Genomic DNA, 26,126 nt, shown 5'->3' with positions numbered 1-26,126 from the left:
CAGGGATGAGGATGGAGATGACACAAGGCTGATAGTAATGGGCACACAGGCAGGGATGAGGATGGAGATGACAGGGCAGATCCCTGGTTACAGACATGTTTGCTGCATGGTGCTGATGTGGACACACAGACATCGGGGCCCGGCATACATAAGGAAAGGGCAGGGAACGGCTCGGTGATCGGTGCGGGGTGAAAGCACCGCCAAACAGCAGCAGACAGACAGCAGATCGGGAGGACAATGGAGGGAGGCGACACATTGATGATGATGATGGCGGCGGATCGGGTGTCGGGCGATCTTACTGGTGCAGATCCTCTGGCAGATGAGCTTCCTCAGCATCGCTCGGCTCCGGGGCACATTGGCAGAGAGCCGGGCCGGCCGGCAGAGGAGGAGGAGGGAGAAGAGGATGAGGATGGCGGCGAAGAGATGAGAGCGGAATCTGCAGCAGCCGCTGATGTCATGGAGGGTGGTGTGTGCACTGCCTCACCCTCTGCACAGCACTGATACACCGATCACACCGAGCTATGGAGGAAAAAACGTGCGCTTCTTTCCCCTCTACACCGCACCGATCCGATGGAGACAGCACCGATTCTTATGGAGTGAACACGGCACCGTAGCGATCCTTATGGAACGTGCACCGATCCCCGCACAGCACGATGCATGCTCTCAGTGCTCACAAGCGGCCATTCCTATCAGTATAGACCGACACGGGCTGGGCACACACCGGCACACTGATGGTCACACATCAACCAACCAGAGGTCACCTCCCATCCCAGGGCGAGTGACAGCTGCAATCTGATTGGCTGCTCCAGACAATGCTGACACTTCTCCTTCCAGAAATGACTTTTACCCCAGCCAGGACAAGACACTGTGCTCTCAGGGGCCCTGGGGCACAGTCCTCTGTACAGAACAGTCAGCTCTATATACATACAGGAAACAAATCCAGATCCGAATTTTAGGTGTTGCATTGGTAACTGGCAATTTCAGACTGGCATTTGCTATCTCTAACATATCCCAATCACAGTCGCTCATTATGGCCAATTGCAGGGTGCTCTGAAAAGCCATGTTTGTCTAGAGATAGTGAATGGGATTTTCTGACCATTATTATTCACAAGCAGCAGAGTAATATGGTAACCAAAAAGTGCTTTATACAAGAAGAGATCCCTATAGGGAGCAGCTGCATCCAAAGCCTCACAAAGCGGGTCAATCAGCCGCCCATCCCAATAATAAAGCATTACTCCAATGCCCCTACCAAAACTGTAAGGGTTGGGGCTCCAACACTAAGATGACAGATTAGAGGACAGAATGTTCAGCAGAGACGTGAAGGGGGTATAACAGGGGCAGTATGTGCTGGAGAGAAGAGGGTATAATAGGACCATTATGTGCTGGAGAGGAGAGAAGAGGGTATAAAAAGCATTGGAAATAATTGTGCATAGATCCTCACTGGACCAGTGGAAATAGGACTACAAGACTGATATGTGCTATAGTGCAATGATTTAAAGAAATGAATTATTGCACATGTGCTGGAGAATGGTCACTAAGGGGTAAACGCACATTCATTTGGCGCTGGCAGCTACGTGATTATTGCACATAAGCAGAATAAGTTCTCATACATTGGGTTCAGGGTACTAAGGGGCTAATATACATGAGCTGGTGCTGAGACACACATAACTGGGGACTAGACACAGAGCAGATGATACATTGGGTGATGTTTGGGTTATTATCACATAAGTGCAGAAGAATGGGCCCTGAGGAGTGAACACCTTAGAGTAATGGACTGGGAGCTTAGGGTTATAGCATATACATGCCTATGAAATGAGGACAAGTCACTAAGGGGTTGATCCACACGTGCAAATGTACACACAGATACAATATTCATCACTGAGGGCTTGTAGAAGGAAATAATGAAAAAAAGCAATGAGTGTGTGCTGGTTACTGTGTGTCACTGCTGCAACCCCCCAGGGAGACTGAAAAAGCAGCAAACCCGATGCCCACCAAAAAATGAAAAAGAATACAATGAAGATGGAGTAAAAACTAAGAGCTGTGCAGCAAAATAATTTTATTATGAGGCAGTTAGAATCTGGTTGCTATAAGCCACAAAGGCGGTTCTTTATAACATAAAGCCAACACTTGATGCTTCAAACTTCAACCCATTAACAGGAGAGCCATGGAGAACAATAGAATTTCCCCCTATAACCCTCCCCCATTACTGGAATAGGGAGTGAGTGATACAGAAAATAAGAACCCTTTTAGATGTTTTAAGCCTCCTCAATTCTGTCAGATTTCAGTTGGAATTTATTCTCTTTTAAAGTGGATTTATACCCAGGAAAAGCATTCAATGTAGCACTGTAGTTTGGGAAAAGTTATATTTCCCTAAAATTCTTTCCCCACTGTTTGGAAATTTCTATTCCTACTATCCACAGCACATTCACAAAAAACATTACCAGAACTCATCAGAAGCTTATGAGTGGAGTTAGGTGCAAGGGTTAGTGCAATTCAATAGTACAAGACATGCATCAATACTGGGCGCATCATGGCTAAAAGAGGAAAATGCCAACAGCAGGACGAATTCCCATTAAGATGGTGACAACAGCTGTTGAATGAACAGAGTTGTCATCGCTGGCACAAAAACTCAGAGGTAAGCATGCCAAAATGAACAGACATGCTGCCTCACTACTGTTGCCCTTCTAAGAACTAACCCCAACCAAACCAAGGAACACAGTGCATGACAGGAGGTGAGAGAACGCCTGACAATTTTAGATAAGAGTATAATGAGAAACAAAGACAGTATAAACAAGAAACAGTGTATATACCATGAAGAACAGGGAAATGAAACACTATTGTGCCATCAGGTGGATGGAAACAATTGCAGAATAAAAGAACATCTCACAAAATTTTAGTTTTATTCACTGTATTGTTTTTAAAATCTTGCAAACAGATATCCAACATTTCCTCCCCCCCCATTACATAGCAAAGCATTTCAGGGTAAAGCATTCAAAGCATAGGAGCCTGCTACATCTAAAGACTCATTTACAAGGAAGCCAAATATTACATAAAACTTTGTAAACAGAGACTCGAATATGGGAATAAGAGAGTTTGATGCTTTTTAGGACAACATCAGAGATGACCCAGACTCTGTGCATATTTGTGCTACATAAAAATAAATTCTAAGTCCAGTCCTCTATGTTTCCGGCTGCATGTGTGAAATCCTGTACATCGCATTTCCTACAGGAAGGCATTAGGACCATTATCATGTGGATAATATGCTGAGCTGATCAATAGATCACAGACGCCTCGCCCCAGCTGTCAGAGCATGCGGCCAATAACTGCAGGCAGTGTGGTCACCGGAGACAGGCTGCTTGTCTGATGGGAGCATGCAGAACAGATGTGAACTTGCTGCACTGTCTTCCGGGTCCTCTGTCCCTGAGATAATATACAAGCTGATGCTTCAGAATGTGTTTTTTATGCTTTCAGCAGAGACCTCCATACTGTGTGTCAACAGGGCCTTACGTAAACTGCTGGATCGCCAGCAGATGTTGAAGAATAAACCAGGCAAACAGCTACATACAAAGATGAAATCCATGCATGGGAGAAGTTTTACCTGTCAATAGATCTTTGCACAGAAAAGCCCAGTCTAGCAGGGCAGAAAAGTGCCCATATGTACAAAGTAACAGTAATGCCAATTCATCACCTACTTAATTGTTTGGGGCACACTGGTCTACCTCACACTAGAAAGCAGAAAAATAAATCCAGTTCTATGGTTAACAGAACCATCTTTTCCTCCGGTTCTCACAGCGGGAGCCCAATATCGTTTGGCTACAGGGTGGGATATTCTGGCTCCAAATCAAGGAGCAATAGAACCAATTCAGCAAATTTAGGACAGTTTGTGAGGAAAAGAACACAAAGAAGTCTTCGTCATCACATACCAGTGAAATTCTTCTAGAACAACGCTCGGGGAAAAGAATTACAACACCCAGTAATTGCCAATTAAAAGTAATTTCTCCAGAGAAGTGTAATTGAGTGAGTGACAGCGCGGATAGCTAGGAGGCCCTCACCAATTTTTCCTATTTTTCTTCCACCAACATTTAGGGAGAGCCTGCTGCAATTATGTGTAATATCAAGTCCAGAAAGGAAAATTACTGCAATCAGTTCAGTAATCGGTAGCAGAGTCTCCAGTCCTCAGTCTAATGTCCCTACCATAGTCATACGTCATCAACATATTCTGAGGAAAATTGGGGCAACCCCACAAAACACAGGGAAAAAATACAAACTCCCACGTAGACACAGTCCTGGGCGAAATTCAAACCTGGCCAGATTGCTTGCCACTGAGCCACCATGCTACAAATGTATTACCTCTGAAAAAGGATGTCACACACCTCAATGTCAGGCAGAAAGGGCCAAAAACAGCATCCAGCATGCCAAAATGTCACTTATTATATATTGTTAAGACAAATAAATTTAATTCCTTCCTATAACAAAAAGTAAATGTAAGAATGAAAAAGTAAATAAAACCCTCCTTTGCCTATTGTTTTATTCATTGATGAAATTGGTTGCTGTATCGTGTGGATTAGTTTTTGAGAGGAATTAAATATCTACCGAAATATCTAACCGGACAGTATGGGGGCTCTGTTAGCGGGCTTCTAACAGGCCGATATATTCTCTCCATATACTCTAATTTGCACTCAGACCAGTCCAGCACAACATATTTGAAACTTGGAAAAGGTTAGAAAAGTTTGTACTCTCCAAGACTGCATTGGAGAGTTTTCACCTCATAAGGTGTAGGAAAAAAAGGAAATCTCCAAGTAGGACACACACTGCAGCAAAGTATATTTACCAGGCTAACTCCTGACAATTTTGCTTGTTAATTTTTCCCTTATTTCTTGGTCTGGTGACCACATTGCCATTAGCATGGGATATGAGGGGAAATCACAAACCTGTCAGTCTGACATTACATCAGAAATTCTTTGTGTGCACTGATAATTGTCGCGTTTAAGTAAAGGTGTACCCCCCAACCTCACTATAGAAAAACAATGTATTCACAGGTCCCTAAAGTAAAGTAAACCAATTTCTCAATGTCTCAATCCTCCGCTGTGCCAGGCAGTCCAAGCAGCCGGTATAGAGCTGGGCACTTAGTACTTACTGGGCTGTAGTACTGAAACTGTTTAGGGGATTATTGGAAAAGCGGTCTATGTGGTTTACAGGGTTGCCATTGCCATTTTGCTTCATACAGGGGTAGTACACGGTAGCCAAACATTTTTTCTTGTATATCAGTAACTTCAATACAAGGCCTATAAAGCCCATTAAACTGGAATAAGCAGTTAACATACTATCTTTCGGAAATTTGCCAATCTACCAAAGTGATCAAGAGGGGGTTGCACTGTGGTCAACTGAGAATGTATTAAGAGAACCCAAGCTGGGCAGCAGCCTAAAAACTCTAAGGCGGCAAAACAAGAGTAAAAATCTACACTCCGAATCTACAGATCTTACTCATAGATCCCCAAACATCTATATAGTAGTTTATTCACAGCAATCCCCTTCCATAGGTGAAACTGGGTGGAAACAATCTATTAAAAAAGTAGGCAATTAGTAAGCCATTGTGCTATACCAGATCTGACCATATAATGGTGAAAAAAGGGCAGACCAGGAAGATCATTTGTATGCCAGTAAACCCAATATCCAATCACACAAAAATGATAATCCAGTGCCACCGACAGAGTGGCTTTGTTTAAATGCAGGAAAGAGGAATGGCAAGGAAAATAAAAAAAACAAAACCCAACTCTTAACTAAATGAGTGGTATTAATTTCCCTACATTACTGGTCCAGGACTGACATGCACCTATTTTCAGGGCTGGACCTTCTTATCTCTGAAGTTTGTGGATTACTACATTAAATCCACTAGGGGGTAGTGTACTATTATCCTAGCATTGTTTAGCCATTGGCAACCCCTGGCTGTTTCTGTAGGAATACATGAAGGATACACTCCATAGAGCTGAAACATCCAATACATCCTTAATAAATCAAAAAAGGGACTACCCACAGCGTCATGGGGAGTGATAAAGAAAATACAGGATGGGGTACGATTTTGTGACCGTATACATGAATCAGATGCTAAAATCCAGCACCAAGAACCCACTGCATGTTTACAAACATTCTTACTCTATGTATTTCCTCTTCAGACTTTGTGTTTTTCCTTCTAAACACAAAGATGCAGCAATGAAAATGTGTTGGGCGATTGACCCCGAAGTAGGAAATTATCCTTATGTTATATAACATGGAAGCAGTTGAAGATTATTATGGATAAAGCCCCAATACCAAAGATAATACACTGACTAACCATCTGCAGGCATTTTAACTTGCCTGGCAATTCACTCTATATATCACTCTGACATAGTCACACTTCTCTATACAGATTTAGATCCCAAGAAAGCCTTATGAAGACGTGATCTCTCCCCAGCAATCAGAACGCAATTTTTATATTGCAATGTGTGGTTCAGACAATAAAACATCTGATCAGCTGACATGTTTTATACATGGCTTGTATCATAGACACCACTCAATGCTGCACACTGGGGCTTTAAATTTCTCTGCAAACAAAGAACAAGTCAGTCATTTATGTTCTAGCAGAATCTGGAAAAGAGGAAAATATAGCGAAATCCAGAGGTGGCAGGAATGGAATTGATGCTGCAGAAGACTAAAGCTGAAGAGTATAAACTCCCTGCACTCCCAGGGCTGCATGATATGTAAATACCTCCCATAGCAACCAGTGCCCTCCCCTGGCAACCACAGCGCAAGAAGAGCTGTGTCACTGTGCCTGCAAGACACATTCTGCATACAGAAAGCCCAGGATGGGCAGAATAATAAGAATTATAACAATAACAAGAAATAAAAGCTCTTAAAAATAAGTGGAAATACAGACATTCCAGCTCCCCTATAAGTATGCGGAACATGGGAACAAATCACTGATATTACAGCCTGTAAAATATGACATCACTGCCAAACTCTAGGAAGAAGCAGATTACAGATACCATAAAGAATAAAACAAAGTAGAACTAAGGCCAAGTGTAATGTAGACAACAGCTCCCCAAAACACCTTGTATGGACAAATTTGCTGCGTTTTCCTCAAACACCCCCTTCCTCCCCAGTGATCCACTCATTCATTTCTCAGCCTCTGCTAAACTGTTCCCAGATTATTTTTCCCTGGATAATGTATTATTCTTAATAAACTATTTATATAGCATCAACATATTACGCAGCGCTGTACATTAAATAGAGGTGTCTGCTCTCCTTAATGTCCTCGTTACAATCGGACTGTACAATATTTATATTAGATTTATATGGAAATAAAGAGAAAGCCAAATTCAATAAAAGTGGAATAGAATGTTTAGGAATGCCTTCACACCAATGTATGCTAATACTAAAACAAACTGTACAATCAGATTTTAATAAAGAAAGCTGAATTTTCATACGCTTATATATTTTTTTATCTTGTTTCTGAAAACACCCCAGCCCACTCCTGATGATTGAAAGAACCGACATCCAATGAAAGAGAAAGGGAAGTGGCAGGGACAGTCAGGATGGAGAGGTGGACTCTAAATTGCTGCACCTTTTAGTGCATGTTGTGAAGAAGTTTAAGAAAAAGCAATTTGAGTCTGGGAGCAAAGCCTGTAGAAATGTGCAAGACTGCAGGAAAGATTTTAAAGACAAAATGAAACAGAGGAACTTCAACTACTGACTTGAAAGCTCCAGGACACCGATCAATCCATGACTCCTGAGTTCAAACAAACATGTATATCGAGTGCTCTGACAAACTTATTCCCAGGTAGTACACCAAGCTCCCTACTTTTTCATCTTTAACATAAGCCAACAGTCCTCCATTGATCTTCAGGCTCTTGGTCTGAATCCCTCTCCTATGTCCTCCAATCCTCCATCAATTCCCATAACCCTCAACACCTTATCACCCCCCTCTGCCCCATCACCACAATCCCAGTACACATCTCCATCAGCTTGCATCACACCCTATGAATGAGTATCACCCAGTGTTCTCCTCTGCCGCTTTTAGCCAGTCAAACCACCCAGCAATTTGCAGTAACCTCCTTGCTGTTTTTGGGTGGTCATTAAATAATTGGGTCACAATAAAGGGCTCACCACCCACCTACAGATTATTCCAACCCAGCTTAAAACATTTCTGGGGAAAATGCTGTCACCCAAGTTGCCCCTTGGGTATTATCAGATGCATGGTAAACAGACAGATTGACAATGCTACTCGGCAATTGGTCTTAATTGGCTCCTAGTCATAACTTCTGATTGACCTGATTTCTGTTGTGTAGAAATTGTGGAAAGATAATACCATTTTGTATAAAAACATAACTAAAGAGTAATTTTTCTGCCTACCATTCTGCGTTAATTGCAAACTCCACAGGCCATTGTTCATACTTTGATGCAACCGGCTGTACATCTGCTGGAGTCTCAGAGTGACACAAAATCCTTCTCATTAATCTGCAGAATGTCAGGATAATCCAAAATAAGGAACCAGCGTTCCTGGAAATCGCAGGGTTAATCCGTAGTTTCTCTGTTTGCAGTCATCGCCTCCTCTGCACATTAATCTTTAAAAGCCAAAGTAAATGATATGTGTGCAGCCCATCCCAAGCCTCACTACCTGCAAAGAGTACTCTGAGCGAAAGTGAGAGAGAACGCTGAGGACGCACCTCTACTCGCCGTCATTCTAGCATGAAAATTTGTTGTTAGTGTTTTTTCTCTTTACAGAGAAACTGGCTAATGTGGGAATAACTTGTGCAGAAGAAGTATGAGAGTCTCCCTCTCTGCCTCTCCTGCAGCGCCTCTGTAGTCATGCAAAATCCAACAGCCTTCCACAATAAAAGCTGCCTGAGCAGACGCATCCACCTCCCTCACATCCCCCATTATAGATCATGTGTACAGCAACATAGGAGAGTTTCCCCAGCTCCATTGCTGCAATGCAAACACAAGCATCAGACTGGAGAATGTTTCACAAGATAATCCCCTTCAGCACAAGAGGCTTAGATGTGTGGTCACAGAACATGCCATATGGGCACAGCCAGTACATGGCAGATTCATATATAGGGAGATCTACCAATCTGGTGTACAGAGATATAACCAGTGACAAAAGTAATGATACAAAATACACATGTAAAGAAGTGTAAATTATGGCAGAGAAAGCTCACAAGCAATAAACACACTGACAATTATTGTGCAGCCTCAGCGAGTATTGTCACTGTCCTAATAAAGGCCGGTAAACACAAAGGCCTTTCCTGCATTCCTGTAATATTGAGTTTCATTTGCCACCATAGGAAATGGAACTGGGAATAAGACTCTGTGGAAAACGTAACAGTGCAAAATTTAAGCTAAACTTAGCATATTACCAAAACACCAAAAAATGAAGTTGTGTTTTGAAATAGTGAATGTGTAAGCAAATAAACAATTTGTATTCAGTGATCAACTCTCATAGAATACATACAATAGGAGCATATTATTGTAGGATCAAACATCTGATCAAGTTTAAGGGACAATCAAGTTGGCACTATACAAATAAAAAACAACAATCAGATGTGTATCTACCTCGAGTCCGTAAAAAACGTAGTAGTATTCGCACAGGTTGCTGACCCGATGCGTTTCACCCAGTAGGGGCTTCCTCAGGGTTAGCCGTGCAGTAGCAAAATGTATGGTAGCAAAATGTAGTGAATGCGTAGTTTCACGTTCATTTTCATAGTACCTGAATCTGTCTTCATATCAGTCTCCTAACAACCCCTAGACAGCAAAAGTCAAACTAGAAAAAAGAAGGTGTAGAACTAAAAGCCAATCAGCCATTGCCGCATGTGTATGTACTGACCAGAGAGAGCAGAGTGATGACTTATATCTGGATTATGTTCCGCTCATTGGCAAATACGTTTTCTACAAGTATGGAGGCACTATAATAGTGTTCCTTAAATACAGGCAAAAAGCTAAATAAATCTTCGTTAAGTAACATCTACAAGTTTTGTTCTTACCCCAGTCTGTGACCATAGAGCGATGTACCATTCAAAATGAAACACAAAAAAAAACACATAAGCATTTGTATCATTTATGTCTAAAAATTGGCTTTAACTGTGACATAAAAGGTAGACCTTGCTATGCTTGATTGAAAAAGTGTTATGCAGAACTAACATGGGTGCACTGACTTTTCTTGAAGATCATTTGTATTAATATTATTACTATTATTATTAAACAGGATTTATATAGCGCCAACATATTAAGCAGCGCTGTACACTAAAAGACTTGTATATGTGTGTATTTCAGCTGTAGGCTTGGCAGTTTGTTTGGGGTTCAGCAATGCGAATGTTGGGTTCTATCTGCAAAGTTTGCATCACATGTAAACTGTATCTAAAAAGCCACCAGTCAAGACATTGAATGTCATGAGCATCAAGCTGGATTTTAGATATGTGTTCTAAGGATGGCATTTTATTTCTTGGCAAGCCTCTGAGCTGCAACTCAGACAGACAATTAAGGTATATATAGCTTGTTCATGGTTAGTGGCTCTGAAAGCAAACAAGCAAGAACAATCAGTATGCTATGAAACGTCCTATACACTGATGCTACCGGATACTTTTATTTATTCTCTGTACTCAGAGCTGATCAGAAACACAACAAACAACAAACACCAAACAAATGGCCTAGACATGACACAGAACATTTAATATCGCTCAAAACATGTCCAAAGCCAACATAATTCAAAAAAATGAATGGAAAATATCCTCTAAATGTATTCTGAATATAATTTCCTTAATTATATAAATGCTTTAATCATCCAAAAATTAGTCAACTATTATCACCATTGTCATTGGTGAGCAAACAGGATTTCCTTTCTAGATCAAGGTGAGGTAACATTAACAGTAACATTTGTCTCCAGAAATGTCTTACTGTTGTACAGCTTTATCAGAATTTTTAAAGTTTCAATTATTAATGAGAGTAACATACAATGTGTAAGTATCGATAGCTCATTGGTAATAACTTTTAGAAGTGGGGTCCCAGCTGTTATTTTTGAATCAGATTGACCCCCCAACTCCTGGGATTTGTACATTTGCTGTATACAAGACCAAAAAAGACTTGATTTCAAATAGAAATGAACGCTGTGGTAACATAAAAATATTTACAAAGTATTTTAGTTTGTGCCAAGCTGATTGACCTCAGACCAGACAGAAAAAGACTTTGGCTTGTTGTGCTTCATGTAAAGGCCAACATGGTTACTGAAGAAAAAAAATCTCTATTTTATAGCAAGGCTATACACTCCCGACAGCAGGCTGAACATTTCACAATTTGCTATGGATTTGGGGTATTTTATGGCATCTGCAGTGTGACCAGACGCTGGATGCAGCGGAGAAGGGTCTGGTGACCTTGTTTTGTGTGACATCTGATTGGAGCAACACAGTGACTGTCGCCACCATTCTGCCTCCTGGTACAAAGAGATGGCATACAATTCTGTGCACTTGTATGACATGGAGCGCTCACACTTGGTGGCTTTTTTTTTATCACAATCACTGCTATTGCATAGACCACGTGATATTGAGTTTTAGGGACTTTTCTCGGAGATGTAAAGCATCCACCGGACTTTAAATTCTGCGTACAAAGCGCTGAGAGGCTGATGTGACTATTACAGGCCAGGGCTGTCAGTCCCTCTGCCAATAGGGATGAGTGCCATCTGCATAATTATACACAATAGACGTGACATGCCATACATAATTAGTGGTTCAAAAACACACAGAAAGGGTCTGCTAACAAATGCAAGGAGGAGAGGGTCCTTGGGGTAACCTAGCAACAAGCGGAGATGGTATCCTAATCCTAAAACTGGGAATCATTTCAAGTAACAGCTCAGCACAGTCCTTTCACCGCCAAACATTCACCCTACACAGACATGAACAAGTCTGTACATACCCAGCGATGACTGGATCATGGTCCCAGATTTCTGCACTTCGTCGAATTTGGCGAAAATGACATTCAATCTGTAAACAGAAAAAGAATTATGAGAGAGGCAGGACGGACTGATGGCTTGAACGCAGCCAGAACACAGCTCCTTCTAGCAATGTGGCTCCACACTCCACAAATATCTGGTCTGGATTTTCTATACAGCAGCGCAGTACACTTAGGGAAAATAATGGAATCCACTGCAGCTCGGCTACAAGAAAGCCTGCACGAGCCGTTATTCCTGGCTGCGACGCAGAGAAAAAAAGCTGATTTTCTTCACTCTGCTAATTCTGGACGTCTCCAACTGCCTGCTCAAAGTGATTTATAAACAGAGAAGTCTCAACAATGAGATGCACCGACACTGGAGGAGGCAGCGATCCAGATTAGCAGGACAGCGTCACACACAGCTCTGCAAGGAGCTGCAAAAACACCAGGCTTGTTAAAGGGGAACCGGCACCTAAAATGAGATCGGCTCTATGCTACATGATACTTGGGACTCGGATTGTTAATCTAGGAAGTGACTTCCACTTGTAAACCTGCCAACTGCCGTGTGTGGGTAATGGCTGTGTATACTGCTACTAAAACTGCTATAAACAACAAAAACTTGTCACTGTCCTGTTATTTATACCCAAAACCTTCCTTTTAGTTTTGGATAGAACAGGGAAAGGTTAGAACCAGTCAGGCTTTACTGCTATTACGGGCAATTATGGAGAGGGCCTGTTTCTGTTGTGGCCATGAAATGTATATGCTCTAACTTATGATTGTTTTATCAAAACAGGAACTTAATGATTCCGAATGGGAGCAAAAACAGCAAACATAAAAAATGTATTTATTTCTATGTGAACACCTGCCCTCAGATCAGTTTTAAACATCATACTTTTATCGTCTGCCCCGCGCACAGATGATAAAAGTATGATGTATAAAACTGATCACATGCCTCACAAGGCACAATGCAATAGTACATAGTATGAGGGCCTAGCAAACTGAATAAAAACAGGATAGTCTCTTCAGACTCACATAGTGATTGGTACATTTAGGTAATCCTGTAATGGCCAGTGGCGTTATCAGTGATCCATCACGAGCTAAGCCTAAGCAATGCTGTAGCCTTGTGTTATATCTAGAGAGGATAAGTCTGAGAAGGCAGTCCATATAGGTGTGTGTGTTCCCTGGTGAAACACTGAGAAATGAATCCGCTTCCGATAATGCCTTCTAATAAACGGGCTGGATTTTGTAAAACATTTTCAATGTAGTGTTGCATTTGAGATTTCATATCAAGTTAGCAGTAAAGGATGCAACAAAGTGGCTACCTGTCTGCAGCAAAGAAAATCATGTACAGGGAGGGGTTACTGGGAGCGTCAATGCCTCAAATGCTAAACTGAACATAACTGTAGTAAAATATAGACAACTAGTATTGATTGATTCATAGCCAGCAAAAGGGGGTGAAATAAAGAAAGAGGAGAAATGGGAATAGAGGAGAGAGAGCAGGAAAAGATCAGATTCTGTTAACACAGACCTTGTCAAATCACAAAAAATATTCTGGTAAAACATTTTCCTAGTGTTAGGAAAACAATTAATGATGACAACATGAAATGTCTCTCCACTCCAACAGTCGTGTTTTTACTATTCGGTGATAAAGACATTATGGTTTTGAAATAAGTACATTCAGTGAAACCCAACGCTACATCTTTTTTGGCTATGATGGGGACATTTAGGTGCATTGCTGCTCATAATATTACAAAGTCAAAATATGACTTTGTTGAGCTATAACAGAGCGAGATGTACAGAGTTCAACATTTAAGTTTTATACCTGCTTAATCAGGCCTGACTGCACATGATAAAACCAATGCAGAGTATATACTGTAGAAGGATATAGATTGGCCCTGTGCCATCTCAGGGAAGCATTCATGCAGCTTTTTACACAATGATTGAGGAGATCAGCCATTTGCTCTCTATCAGAGGTTAATGAATAGAGATTCATGTCATATAATGTCTTTTCTGTGAATAAAAACAATTACTACCTTCAGCAATAATAGCAAAAATTGCTGAAGAGAAAGCAGGAAGAGGAAGATAGATGAAAACTCACCGAGATTGGGGAAGCCCTTTCTTGGTGAGGTCAGCACGAACACGTTCTCCCACGTGTCTGTAGATTTCAACCAAGCAACTTATTGCTGCATCTCGCACCTGCAGGGGAGACGCACACAGCAAACATTACAACAGATTCTGTGCATACAAAAAACAATGCAGCATTAGTGACCCTGGACTTATCATTCCTCTGCAGTCTTCAGATACAAAGTTACACCAAAGATGAAGGCTAAATCTAAAATGAACACAGATCAACTTTTATCTGTAACTATTTTCATGTATTTCAAACAAAACCATACTGTGCCTAAAATGACCTCCAGGCAAAAATAGAAATATATTTTTATTAAACAATTTTAATATTGGTTTAATATATGCATTTTAAATTAAATCAGAATGAAGAAATGATCAGAATGAATGATATTAGACATTCAATTGGTATCAGCCGCCTGTATTTTTGTCCAGCAAGAGCTCAGACTGGAAGACAAAGGGACAGCACAAGGGCCAATTAGTTGTGCTTATGTGCTAAGAAGGAATACGCTGATTGGAGGAATAGGAGTGATAGAGATAAGCTCATCAGTTGGCAGCCGCTCTTTCACTATCCAATAACAAGCTGGTTAGGAGACCTAGAATCTGTCTTACAAATACAAAATGCAGTGTTCTCCCCAGCCCCTTTTAGCTGGGTGCACCACCCGGCACTTTTCAGCAACCACCCGGCTGTTTTTAGGTGGTTATCAATGAGTTGTGTCACAATACCAGTGCTGCCACCCGCCTACAATTTCTTGCCACCTGGCTTAAAAAGATTTCTGTGTTGAGTACTGAAAATGTAAAGGATATAAATTGGGCCTCCTAAGCCATGACATACAATAGAGCAGAATTGGGTAATAGGGGGATAATGGAGGAATAAAAACTAGCTCATTAAATCTTCCAATGCAGAACCCCAATAAACTATCTGCCTTAGGATTTTAGGTCAAACAAGCTTGACCAATGGATGCAATTGGTTATACTGCTTTTTGCACTTTACATTTTGCCTGTAAAATTTTGTGACACATCATCTCTGCTGTCAATTACTGATAGCCATGTACTCAATTATCAGACACAGGTAGGCTGGAGACTTCCAGTTATTCATCTAGAAGTAGCCACGATTTCTGTAAATGCTGGCCAGTGGTTGGTAACATTTGTATGTATTGGACAAATCTTCCAGTAAGGAAATTATAAACACAGAGAACGGAGATTAGTTAAAAAGCCTATCCAAGGTGCTCATGACCCACCCATGATGGCAGGCCTACTAAATCCTTGTATTCTGGTAAAAGTACTGTATTATAATATTCAGTAATAATATTGCCCAAAACCAACTACCCTGACCACAGGGTGATAACACTGTTGCATAATTTAACTGCAGACACATAAAATTGTCTCTGTTAAAGAAGACAATCATCACCCCACGGCACTGTACAGGTAATGGCCCTGAATAGAGACCCTTCGTCTCCAACAGCTATCTCTGTTCCCACATTTTTTCCCCTTTGTGTTCCAGCTAAACATTGTTATCTGCCATAAAAAAAGATTATTTAGCTCCAGGTTTATTACATCAACCCAAATGACACTGACATCCGCAGATGAGTTATTTATAAGGCAAGGAAAGCTGTATTGAAGGTCTCAGAGTATTCTCAGCAAGGTGGCTGCAGGAAACCTTACAAGATATAACCCTCGACGCCACATACATACCACATATTACTCATTAACAAAAAGAATGTCTCCCATGGAATATTTAGGGCAGTGGTCCCCAACCTTTTCGGACCTACGGACCACTAAATGCCCGGACTCCGGACCGCGCATGCGCGGGGAGCCGCGTGTCACTCAAAGGAGAAGAAACTTCCTCCAAAGTGACGTCATGATGCCAGAACCCACCCACTCTCCCTTTGCAGCTCTGAGCCTGTGATGGGAGAGTGGGCAGCTTGTGTCCAGAGACACAATGCGCCCACCGCCCTGAGACTGAGATCTGTATGGGGGACATGGTCCGTAGCTCTGGCCACCAAAATTTTCTCGCAGACCACTGGTTGGCGATCGCTGATTTAGGGGCCTTTAACAACCCCCCAGTTTAGCCCCCTTTATAACTTCAGCCACTCTGCACCATCTTCAAGGGTTGCTAATTCGTGCTTGCCTACTCTGATTTTGAAATTTCTAATGATTCTAATGAATCATAGATAAAGATTTTCCCTGTTGTGTAAACATTACCTGCATTCTAAGGCTTTCTGTTGCTTAACATATACCACTTACAGCATTTAACTGGTTTATATATGCACTAGCAGTCTTGGTTGGCTGGGAAATTTGTTTGTTTCTGGTCTTACCAATCAATAAAAAAATGACTAATGACTAATGTATAAATAATTGTATAAAATTTAGGACTCACAGAATTTCTTGCAGAACTTTTTTTGTATTTGTATAGACCCAAACCTGCAGCACAACTTTTCTACATAACCTCTGTTTTCCCCCGTGCCATTCCTATGGAGTACACAAACAGCATAGCTTTACCTAACCAATACAGCGCATACAGAGCCAGATCAACAACTCGGCAATGACTAAACCATCAGATCACTCACCAAGTTGGGCCACTGAGATATGTGTTAAAGAGTCACAGGAATTGCAGAAATAAAAACACAAACATATAAGAATTATTGGCCTCACCTGACTGTTGGGGTCCCCAAGCAGGTTACATATATGAGGTACAATCTTACTCAGAGTCAGGTTGTTTGCGCCATACCTGTGGACAGAACAAAATATGATCATTCCTAGCCAAAGGAAGCACAGATTGCCAATAGAGAGACTTGAAGGAAACTCACATGTTAAGGGTTGCTATAAGGCAGACACAGACCCCTTCCCGGGTGCGGAAATTCTTGTGCTTGAAGCCTCCCAGCATCCGGTCCCAGACATACTGGAATGAGATACAAGTTCCACTGTGAGACAACATCACAAGGATCATACATTAAACAACACGCAGGTGCTGTGCACATGGCATGAAAAGTCAGGTAAGCTGGAGAAATACATATATGAATGGGGGGGGGGTTCCTAGTAATTCACAGCATTTTTTCTTTTTATAGTCTCTTAGGAGATTCAGTAGCAAGATTCCTCCACCAAAGTCCCAACTATTATCCTGCCTACTGGAATTGTATGAGTATCCTCTTCTCAATGGGTAATGTTTGGTAGTCCAGCAAGAAATTGATGGGCAGGGCAGACCATGCTGCTAGGTATGGCAGAAACAGAAAAAGCTCACTGGATTTCTGGAAGATCCACAGGTACTCTTTTGTACATGCTGTGTAAGGACTCAAAACACAGGTAACTTCATATATATTACAGAAGGACATACTGCTTATTTTGGCCCAGAAGCCCACATTCAACTGCAAGGAACTAAAATACACTTTAGTTTCTTCTAGAATATTAATTTCACTATAGCAGTCTAAGTGAACAGTTCAGGGAAGCGAGGAGTTTTAACAGATACATTGGGACAAATGGGTACAGTATATAAATCATCACTATGGGCTACAATCTGCAATATGTTGCAGCTACTTGTAAACAAATGCAGCAAGAATTTAACCACTTATCCTGTACACCTGCCATGGAAGATCAGCTAACTGGAAATACCAGACACCTTCATAAACTGTGTCTGGCTCTACCCTGTCTACAGTTATAATAAACTACAACACATCTGACTGCAAACTTCAGATGTTTTCCCCCAGGTTCACACCTGTAACTTGCTATAAGGAGGTGAGGTTGTGGCCACAAAATATTTTGTCCCATAGCTCCAATCAGTTAGAGACATGAAAGGAAGCTTTTTGCTAAAAATAATATTAATGTTCTGTTACCGTAACACCAAAATTACAAATAGAGATAGAATTGGGTACAAATTAAAGTTAGAATTCTAGAATTACCTGTGGGTTGGATGACAGCTCCATTATCTTCAGCAGCAGACTCTGATCTTGTTCTCGGACAGAATCTTTCGAATCTCCTAATCGATCGAGCAGACTGGGCAGGACTAGAAGGAAAGAGCATGGATAGAAACATTGAAAGAGCATCTCATGTTGTCCTATGTTTTGTAATATATACCTGTCCTGAAAGTACCCATGCAAAAAAACCTGAAGAAAAATATGATATTCACAGAGGTTTTAAGGTTGGATGCTAAGATGCTTCTTAAGAATATAAGGACTGCTGATAGAAGTGACCACACTGACAGTCCACATCTAACTAACTGCTATCAGTTAATTGAGAAGAACTGACATGCAGAATGTGTCCACCGCAGACGCTGGACATTTAGGTGCCTTCCAATCTGCTGCTTAAATCTCTTCAAGATTTGGTTTTCATTATAAATTTTCACTGAATTCACATGATAAAAAAATTGCAAATTACTTGTGCTACTGAGTCACTTAGACCTGAAAATCCCACACAATGACAAAGTCAAGGAACAATGACCAGCCAACTTATACAAAGGAGAGATAAAAGAAACCAACAACCCCAACCCCACCAATGGGACATTGGTAAGTACAGCACTGATTTCACAAACTAAGTTGTCCATTCTTGTGCGGTCACATGACATCAGGCTGCTGGGTTCCCCTATATTAGGAGTTTGCTACTTGTTGCTACATTTAATGCTTTTAGAGGATTCGTGATTCACAGAATTATGGCATAGGACTATAGCAGTCCATACGCATGATTTATAGAATCCATATGTATGTATGAGGAAGCAGGCCTAAATGAATGGATATGAAACAAATGTTATTCTACAGAAGTGGGCGTTGATCCATTACAGGCATCTGACCGGTCAATTTGCATGCCATAATAAATATAATAAACACATTTGTGTATTTATTCATACATGCAGCCTACTTTTCTTATACTGACCTTGAATGAATCCTTCAAACTTCTTTGTTACATTTATACATGCACACAAACAATTTTTAGGTACAACATGACGCATGAGTTGAATATTCAAAACTTTTTAGTTAACCCCACTTAGAGCAACTGATGCAAAAAGAAAATGTTTCCTATATTATAAGATCATTACTTTTACACCAAGAAATGACCTATATTTTGTTTTATTACATTTTGATTTAAAATTGTTGCTATTACAAACTTAAACAAGTGGGAGGGTGTAACCTCATTAATATGAATGGGCGGAGCTATGTAAATATTAGCAAGCAGGATCATTTGCATTTCATGTCATTCTGCATCTGTGCTGCCCACTATTTCTGGATGAACTGCAGACCTCTAGAGAAAAATAATTTGCATGGCCCCGCCCATTCTATTTAAATAAAAACAAAATTTGAAGTTTGGGATTATTAATGGTAGTAATAATATGTAAACCAATTTTGTTTCACAGAGGCACTGCAGTCTTATAAACATAAAAAATGTAATAAAGTTTTTTGTTTTTTTTTTTTAAATATGGCTGTGGGGTATGTGTAAACAATTTTGAAAAAAAAAAAAACGTTATGCATATATAAAAAAAAATAATTTTAAAACCAATAATGACAATATTAGTAAAAAGTTAAACTGTATATCATTGTTACCTACCTGTGCCAATTTGGGATTTGAAACGATCTTGCAATCGTGTAATTAAAGCTGATAAAATATCCATTCCCAGCAATGCCACCTGAAAAATTAAAAAGTACAAAAAATGTAAAATAAGATGAAACCTATGGGTCACTGTATACGTGCAATGTATATTTTAAGCAACAGGAAACACATACAGTGCTGCGGCAATTTACAAGGGCTGAATAGAGCAATATGCAAATGATCACACAGTGCATTATGGGTAGAAAGCAATTTCTACACATTTGGCTAAATAAAACACTATATTAGGCAATTTAACACACCTAAAGTGGCAAAATATTAATGGAGAGGAATCACCAACCTAATAATATGATTGTATTTATGTATTGGGAGATTTTATAAAAATCACCATAAAGTGAAACAGGTTTTAGCATTTCCCACCGAAATTTAAACCGAAACACAAGCAACCATCCTTCTCTTGGGGTGAGCTACTGGCCAATGAACGTCTAGTGAGGACAGTACTGCTAACACCAAAAAACAACACATACGTGCCACTAGCAAGCAATTGCTAGAAAGGTACAATTTTTGGAACCCTCTTATTATACGGTTAAAAAAAAACCATAATGGATTAGTAGTGCGAAGATCTCATTCTGACCACTAGAGGGCAACAGAAACCACAGCATCGCTACACAGCAGGAGATTCTACATGGAACATGCAGAGTGTGATTCTTCCAGTACAATCATTACTTTTTATCCCAGGTTTTACATATACCTTTGGTTAGATTTTACATACACTGACTCAGATGGGAAAGATTATTATATACAGCTGTGTGCCCTTCCTAGATTCGAATCGCTATATTGGTATATAATGTCACGTGAATAATCATCCCCTTGTGGATGTTGCTCAGTCTGTTTTTCAGGTCACACATTCACATGGCATGCTGCATGAGACTGGGGACATAAAGGTGTTTGTTTATTGTACATTCAATTGCTAAAGTTTTGTCATTTACTTTCTTCTCCGATTTATCTGCCTGAATTCTGATGTTGAACCTTTAGAATATATGGGAAAGTTGCTGCTCTATACACGATGATTGATATTAACCTATTATAATTCACCTCAGTATGACAAAGGATTCTGTAAAGTCAGGGTTCTCCCCAGGCCCCTTTTAGCTGGGCGCACCACCCAGAACTTTTCAGCACCCACCCGGCTGTTTTTGGGTGGTTACTAAAGAGTTTGCTCACAATACAGGGGCTACCACCCACCCACAATTTTCTCCCACCCGGATTAAAAAAATTTCTAGGTTGAGCACTGAAAGTAATTAAAACTCTGATGAACGTAGATGTATTGAGCCAGGTTCCTGGCTCTAGAGTATGACATTTTTTTTTAAAGGAATACAATAGCAGAATAAGAGTAATTGACCTTTATGGGGACCAACAATTCCTAATTATTCCTGGTGATCATCACCTGTCCAGTGCAAGCAATTTCTACCATTTCATCCCATGTCTACAGGAGAGTTAGTGAACAAACAAAAATAAAAAAACAGGTGTAACAACCATTCCCTATTTGATATAAAAGGTCATTGAAAAACAAGTTTCCATTGAGAAATGGTGGAATCCTGAATTCCCAAAGCAATAACAGGGTGCAACACTTCGAAAGACAAAGCCACTTAACACACCAGCCGGTATGATTTACATGACAAATGATATTTGCATATGCAGATTATGTAAATATTCTACACAAACTTTAGCAAACGCAAGTATAAAAAAATAAAATTAGCAGTTTTAGTCTAGTAAACAATATAATAGGTTAATGAATTGTTTAAAAAAAGAAATGTATGTGTATATATATATATATATATATACACACACACACACACACACATATACACCTCTCTCTCTCTATGTAGGAAAGGTACAAGGCTCGGTGCACCGACATTCCGACCTTTGACCCTCCAACCATCCTTGTCTTGGGGTGAGCGGCTGACCAATGAACGAGTAGTGAGGGCAGTACTGCTGACACCATAATGACAACACCCAGTCCCAACATTCCGACCTCTGACCCTCCAACCATCCTTGTCTTGGGGTGAGCGGCTGACCAATGAACGAGTAGTGAGGGCAGTACTGCTGACACCATATTGACAACACCCAGTCACCACTAGTGACCCCATCACTAGAAAGGTGCAATTTTTGGCACCCGCAATAAATGTAAAAAGCAGAATAAATTGGTTTTGATTCTCTGTTGGTGGTAGAAAAATTTATCATAATACCAACACCAGGGGTTTGGCATTTACATTGTTATGATTCCTAAATTAAGCATAAACATCTGAGGAGTTGTAATGCGTATGATTACAGTTACAACCAAGACCATTGGCCAAATCACTTGATTACCAGGCAATACAGAGTCATCAGGCAAACTGATTGTCTGTTTATGACACATTGCAAACAAACAGTCAGAGGAATGATCTGCATGGAAGCAACATTACAATTCTTTCGGTTTTCATGACCTCTGTACAATTCTGCATGCATAAACTATTGGGACAGTGCTGCATAATATGTTGGGCGCTATAAAAACTGCAAAGGAGCATAGTGGTGTCAACCTAAATACCAGTCAGGTATCTGCTTACATTTGTTTCCGCAAAATGGGAGCACTTTTATTGTAATATTGATTCTTGTGTCATCCCCATACAATATATACCAGCAATAACCGGAGACCTTCAAATACACCAGCCGGTATAATTTACATACTAATTACATTTACATATACAGATTATGTAAATATTCTACACAAACTAGTAAGGGCAGTACTGCTGACACCATAATGACAACACCCCGTCACCACTAGTGACCACATCACTAGAAAGGTGAAATTTTTGGCACCGCCAATGAATGTAAAAAGCAGATAAATTTTGTGATTTCATCTTTTGCTGTTAAAAAATTTCTACTATACGGTATAATGTTTCCATGGAATACTTCATAAAGTACTTAAAAAAAAAAAAAAAAAACGGGCACACAATCTATGCTCCAATTTTATCAAAACCATTTTTACCCCAGAACACATCACAAAAACATGAAGGTAACACTAAAATAAAAGATCTACAATCATTTATGCGCTGCGGGAGATCAGAAAGGGTGGATAGTATGGAAATAATTGAAAATTTCAGATAGGGTATCTGTGTATGAAGCCACACATGCATAGGCAGGGCATCTGTATAAGGTGGCACACACATGGATGGGATGATTATCCCTATGATATATCCTATATGGATGGGTATTTGTATTGGCCAGTAGGGAGAGTGTTGGACCTCTGTAGACCTCTGTGCTGGACCTCCATACATAGAGCAAAGGCTCACATTGTAATATGCTGGCAGGGGACAGGCATATGTTTTGAGTTTTTGAGTTTGGTTTTACAGATTTAAACAATTGGTTTAGTTATGCTTTAACACTGGAAGTTTCCACTCGTACATACAATCTGCATCACATGTCAGTTATGTGTGACATGGCTAATCATTGACTGACTCCGGGTTAATGGATCTCCGGCTGAACACGGTTTTTCAGGTCTGCAGAAAGGTATTTAATACCGGGAAGTTTATGTTCGGGATCACAAGTGAATACACAACATAAACAAATGTGATAACTGAGAAAGAAAGTAAAGAGGAAAAAACAACATGAAGCTTTGTGTCTCTCCACCAGGACAATGGCGGACGGAGACTGTCTTTTCTTCTGTCCAATGAAAAATTTCATATATGCTTTTCAAAATTTAAATCTGCAGATTTCATTAAAATAATGGTGATCCTTTATTTCGATCACTTAAGATAATCTGGTGAAATTAGCAAGACTTAACTCAAGTAGAAATGTATATAATGTTTGTTTTGAATAGGACACAGAAGAACTGGAACCTCAATCAGTGTCCCCAGGGACACCCTCACTTCCTGTTCTGGTTCAAACAAAAATGATGGCTGCACTTGCACATCTGGACTATAAAAAATTGATCAGTAAGCACATTAAAGCCATTTGCCTAATACTGTGCCTCCAAAATAACTTCAACCCATTGATGCACAGCCTTTATAAGACCTCTGAAAGCGTCCGGCACCAAAACATTAGCAGCAGATCCTTTCAGTGATGCGGCCTCTGCCAGGATGCTCTCTTCCCATATTACACTGTGCAGCCAGCTCATTCCTTGGCTATTAGCAAATGACGACATCTAGGTTACCCATAAAACTCGTTCAACTTGGCATTAAATAAAATGTAATTCAATAAAATTGTAAAAGCCAATGTTGGAGAAACATTAGATTTGCTGCAGCACAAACACCCCCTTCCCAAGTCTTTTGAACACATGTATAGGTCATGATTCAAATGGACAGCACTGCATTTATATCCCAACTTTATTAATTAAACGGCAAATCCAGAGCATGCACACAGGGTATTGACAGGAGAAAATATTAAATCACATCAAATCTGACATGATCCATGGACAGTACCGCCCCATCTATTTACAGTTTGAATGTCTCCATGGCATGGAATGCTGCCTAGTGTGCTAGAAAACCATCTATGCTCCAATTTTACCATCTGACAAATGGGCAACCAAGACATTTCTAGTCCTCAACAATAAGTATATCACAAAAACATGAAGGAAACACTGGAAAAAAGATCTACAATCATATACATTCTGTGACGTGACTGAAGTGAAAGATTACCAGTGTGACCACAAACAAGACAATGAAGGCCTCAACCCAAATACCAGTCAGGTGTCTGCTTACATTTTTTCTTGTCGTCTCCACATACAATATATTCATATTCCTGCCCATTGAAGACTTTGCTGCAAACCAGTTAATCCATTTGCCACATCGTCTTATCAAATTATAGCAAATCATATTAAAGCTTGATCAAAGAGCGTATAAGGTATTCAAGGGACTTCAACTTACATCCTAAACATTTAATATTGGGAGGATGCTCTTAAGGTTTTGTAGGTCAGATGCTGTCCATGAATTGCTAACCTTTAGTAGAAGAAATGTCCAGACATTACCCAATTTACCCCAAAACTCTCTCACCTCTATAGATCATTTCCCAGCTCTTTTATTTTCTTTGACCTGGGTCCTAGAGCAAGAGAGTTTATATTACTTTCTCTTCTATCACCAGGTTTGTAAGATTCCTTGGAGCTCAGTCCCTATTGACATTGGCACAAGCCCAGGGCTACACTTACTAGCAGCCTCATACTCACAGTGTGTGTGTGGGGGGGAGAATGTCCACATGTGGATTAGGGGTATGTAGTCCAGCAGGTAGAACTGATAACCCGCGTCAGTATTGTAATGCAGAAAATAAATCTCAAACAGATTTTCTGCAATGTAGGCCTCCGACTGGTATGTTTTTTGCATCTGCAGCATTTCTTTGGTTTGGTTACACCAGTCATGTAATATTTTGGGTGCCTTATGACTGGTCATCCATTTCAAACCTGAGTGTAAATTTTGTGAAACCAACCAATCAAATTTTCATGTGTTCTGCCATCATCTATGGACACTTCTCTGTGAGCTGCAGCAAATCAGGCAGTCCTGTGCAAACACCAGCCCGATCGTCTCCAATCTGGTAAACGTGACCGTCAGTCTGGAGCAGCATGTCAGGACTGCAGGAAATCTGCCCAGATTCTGACAAACATGAGATACCAGAGTAAGCGTGCAGAGCTTGTTGTTTCTGATGTATAAACTGTCTGTAAGACACAAAGGAGGAGGAATCCTCAATGTCTAATATTCTCAAGGTCTATATTTTTTTACCCAAAATACTAAACTGTCATGTACAATCACTCAACAGAAAACAAATCGGATATTTGGAAATCTCAGATTAAAATGTGCAGCCATCAGGGCTTCCATAGCGACTCCATAAATCTCTTAGAGCCACAGAGCATATCAGGAAAGCTTTATTCCCTAAAAGGAACCATTTTTTTACATTAAAGTTTCATTCTTGTTTTTATTTTGATCTGACTAAACAAAATCGGGAATTTCCCAGAATTAACCAAATGTCTCTGTAAATAATCTGTTTGGTTGCCACTTTCTGGTTTCTGTCCAGCTGAGCGGCAGTGTGATGAGAACACAATAATAAGGACTTTATATCCGTGTACACAAGTTGATTCTTCAAATATGTTTTGAGATCAACTTTATAAGATTAACTCACACTGCAAAATACACAAGTTAGCAAATATACACAGGAGCAGATTTACCTGACAAAGGATTTGTATCTCTCCATCCTGCCCTGCAATTTAGCCTTGCAACGGAGTACAGAGAGAAAAGGCACCAAGTTCTTCCTTACAGATCTGGACTGCAGAATGGAAAAATGGTGCTATTTATCCTCCAACACACTCAATATAAACGCAATATCTTTCAGTGCAATGCATACTTAAAGGATTGCTAAGGATTTTGCATTTTGAAAAACAATCTGTAATCGTTATTTATCAGAAACAAACCCAAAATTTGCACCAGAAGACTGAAAGGGGACAGCATAGTGGTGCCAATATTTTCAGGAAAAGAATAATAATGTTCATATATTAA

At 40.3% G+C, this 26,126-nt stretch overlaps 1 protein-coding gene and 3 non-coding genes across 4 annotated transcripts in view; 3 read left to right on the top strand and 1 right to left on the bottom strand.

The window, feature by feature from the left end:
- The window catches only part of CLASP1 (cytoplasmic linker associated protein 1), a gene marked incomplete in the record, with an annotated part of 116,932 nt that overhangs the window by 66,147 nt on the left and 24,659 nt on the right, over window positions 1–26,126 (bottom strand). Inside the window, 6 exon segments of the mRNA XM_072417919.1 lie at window positions 11,941–12,008; window positions 14,054–14,151; window positions 16,735–16,810; window positions 16,890–16,981; window positions 17,976–18,079; window positions 19,612–19,690. Of these exon segments, the coding sequence (XP_072274020.1) occupies window positions 11,941–12,008; window positions 14,054–14,151; window positions 16,735–16,810; window positions 16,890–16,981; window positions 17,976–18,079; window positions 19,612–19,690 (517 nt within the window).
- Window positions 20,057–20,183, top strand: LOC140336151 (U4atac minor spliceosomal RNA). Its single transcript, XR_011921816.1, has one exon. It is a non-coding gene; the product is annotated as a U4atac minor spliceosomal RNA (small nuclear RNA).
- LOC140336153 (U4atac minor spliceosomal RNA) lies at window positions 21,546–21,645 on the top strand. The gene has a single exon (XR_011921818.1). It is a non-coding gene; the product is annotated as a U4atac minor spliceosomal RNA (small nuclear RNA).
- LOC140336152 (U4atac minor spliceosomal RNA) lies at window positions 21,657–21,785 on the top strand. The gene has a single exon (XR_011921817.1). It is a non-coding gene; the product is annotated as a U4atac minor spliceosomal RNA (small nuclear RNA).

Source organism: Pyxicephalus adspersus, chromosome 7 (assembly GCF_032062135.1).
Source record: "Pyxicephalus adspersus chromosome 7, UCB_Pads_2.0, whole genome shotgun sequence".
NCBI classification, from domain to species: domain Eukaryota; kingdom Metazoa; phylum Chordata; class Amphibia; order Anura; family Pyxicephalidae; genus Pyxicephalus; species Pyxicephalus adspersus.
Note: the sequence above shows the minus strand (reverse complement) of the source record. Positions and strands in the feature narration are given on the sequence as shown.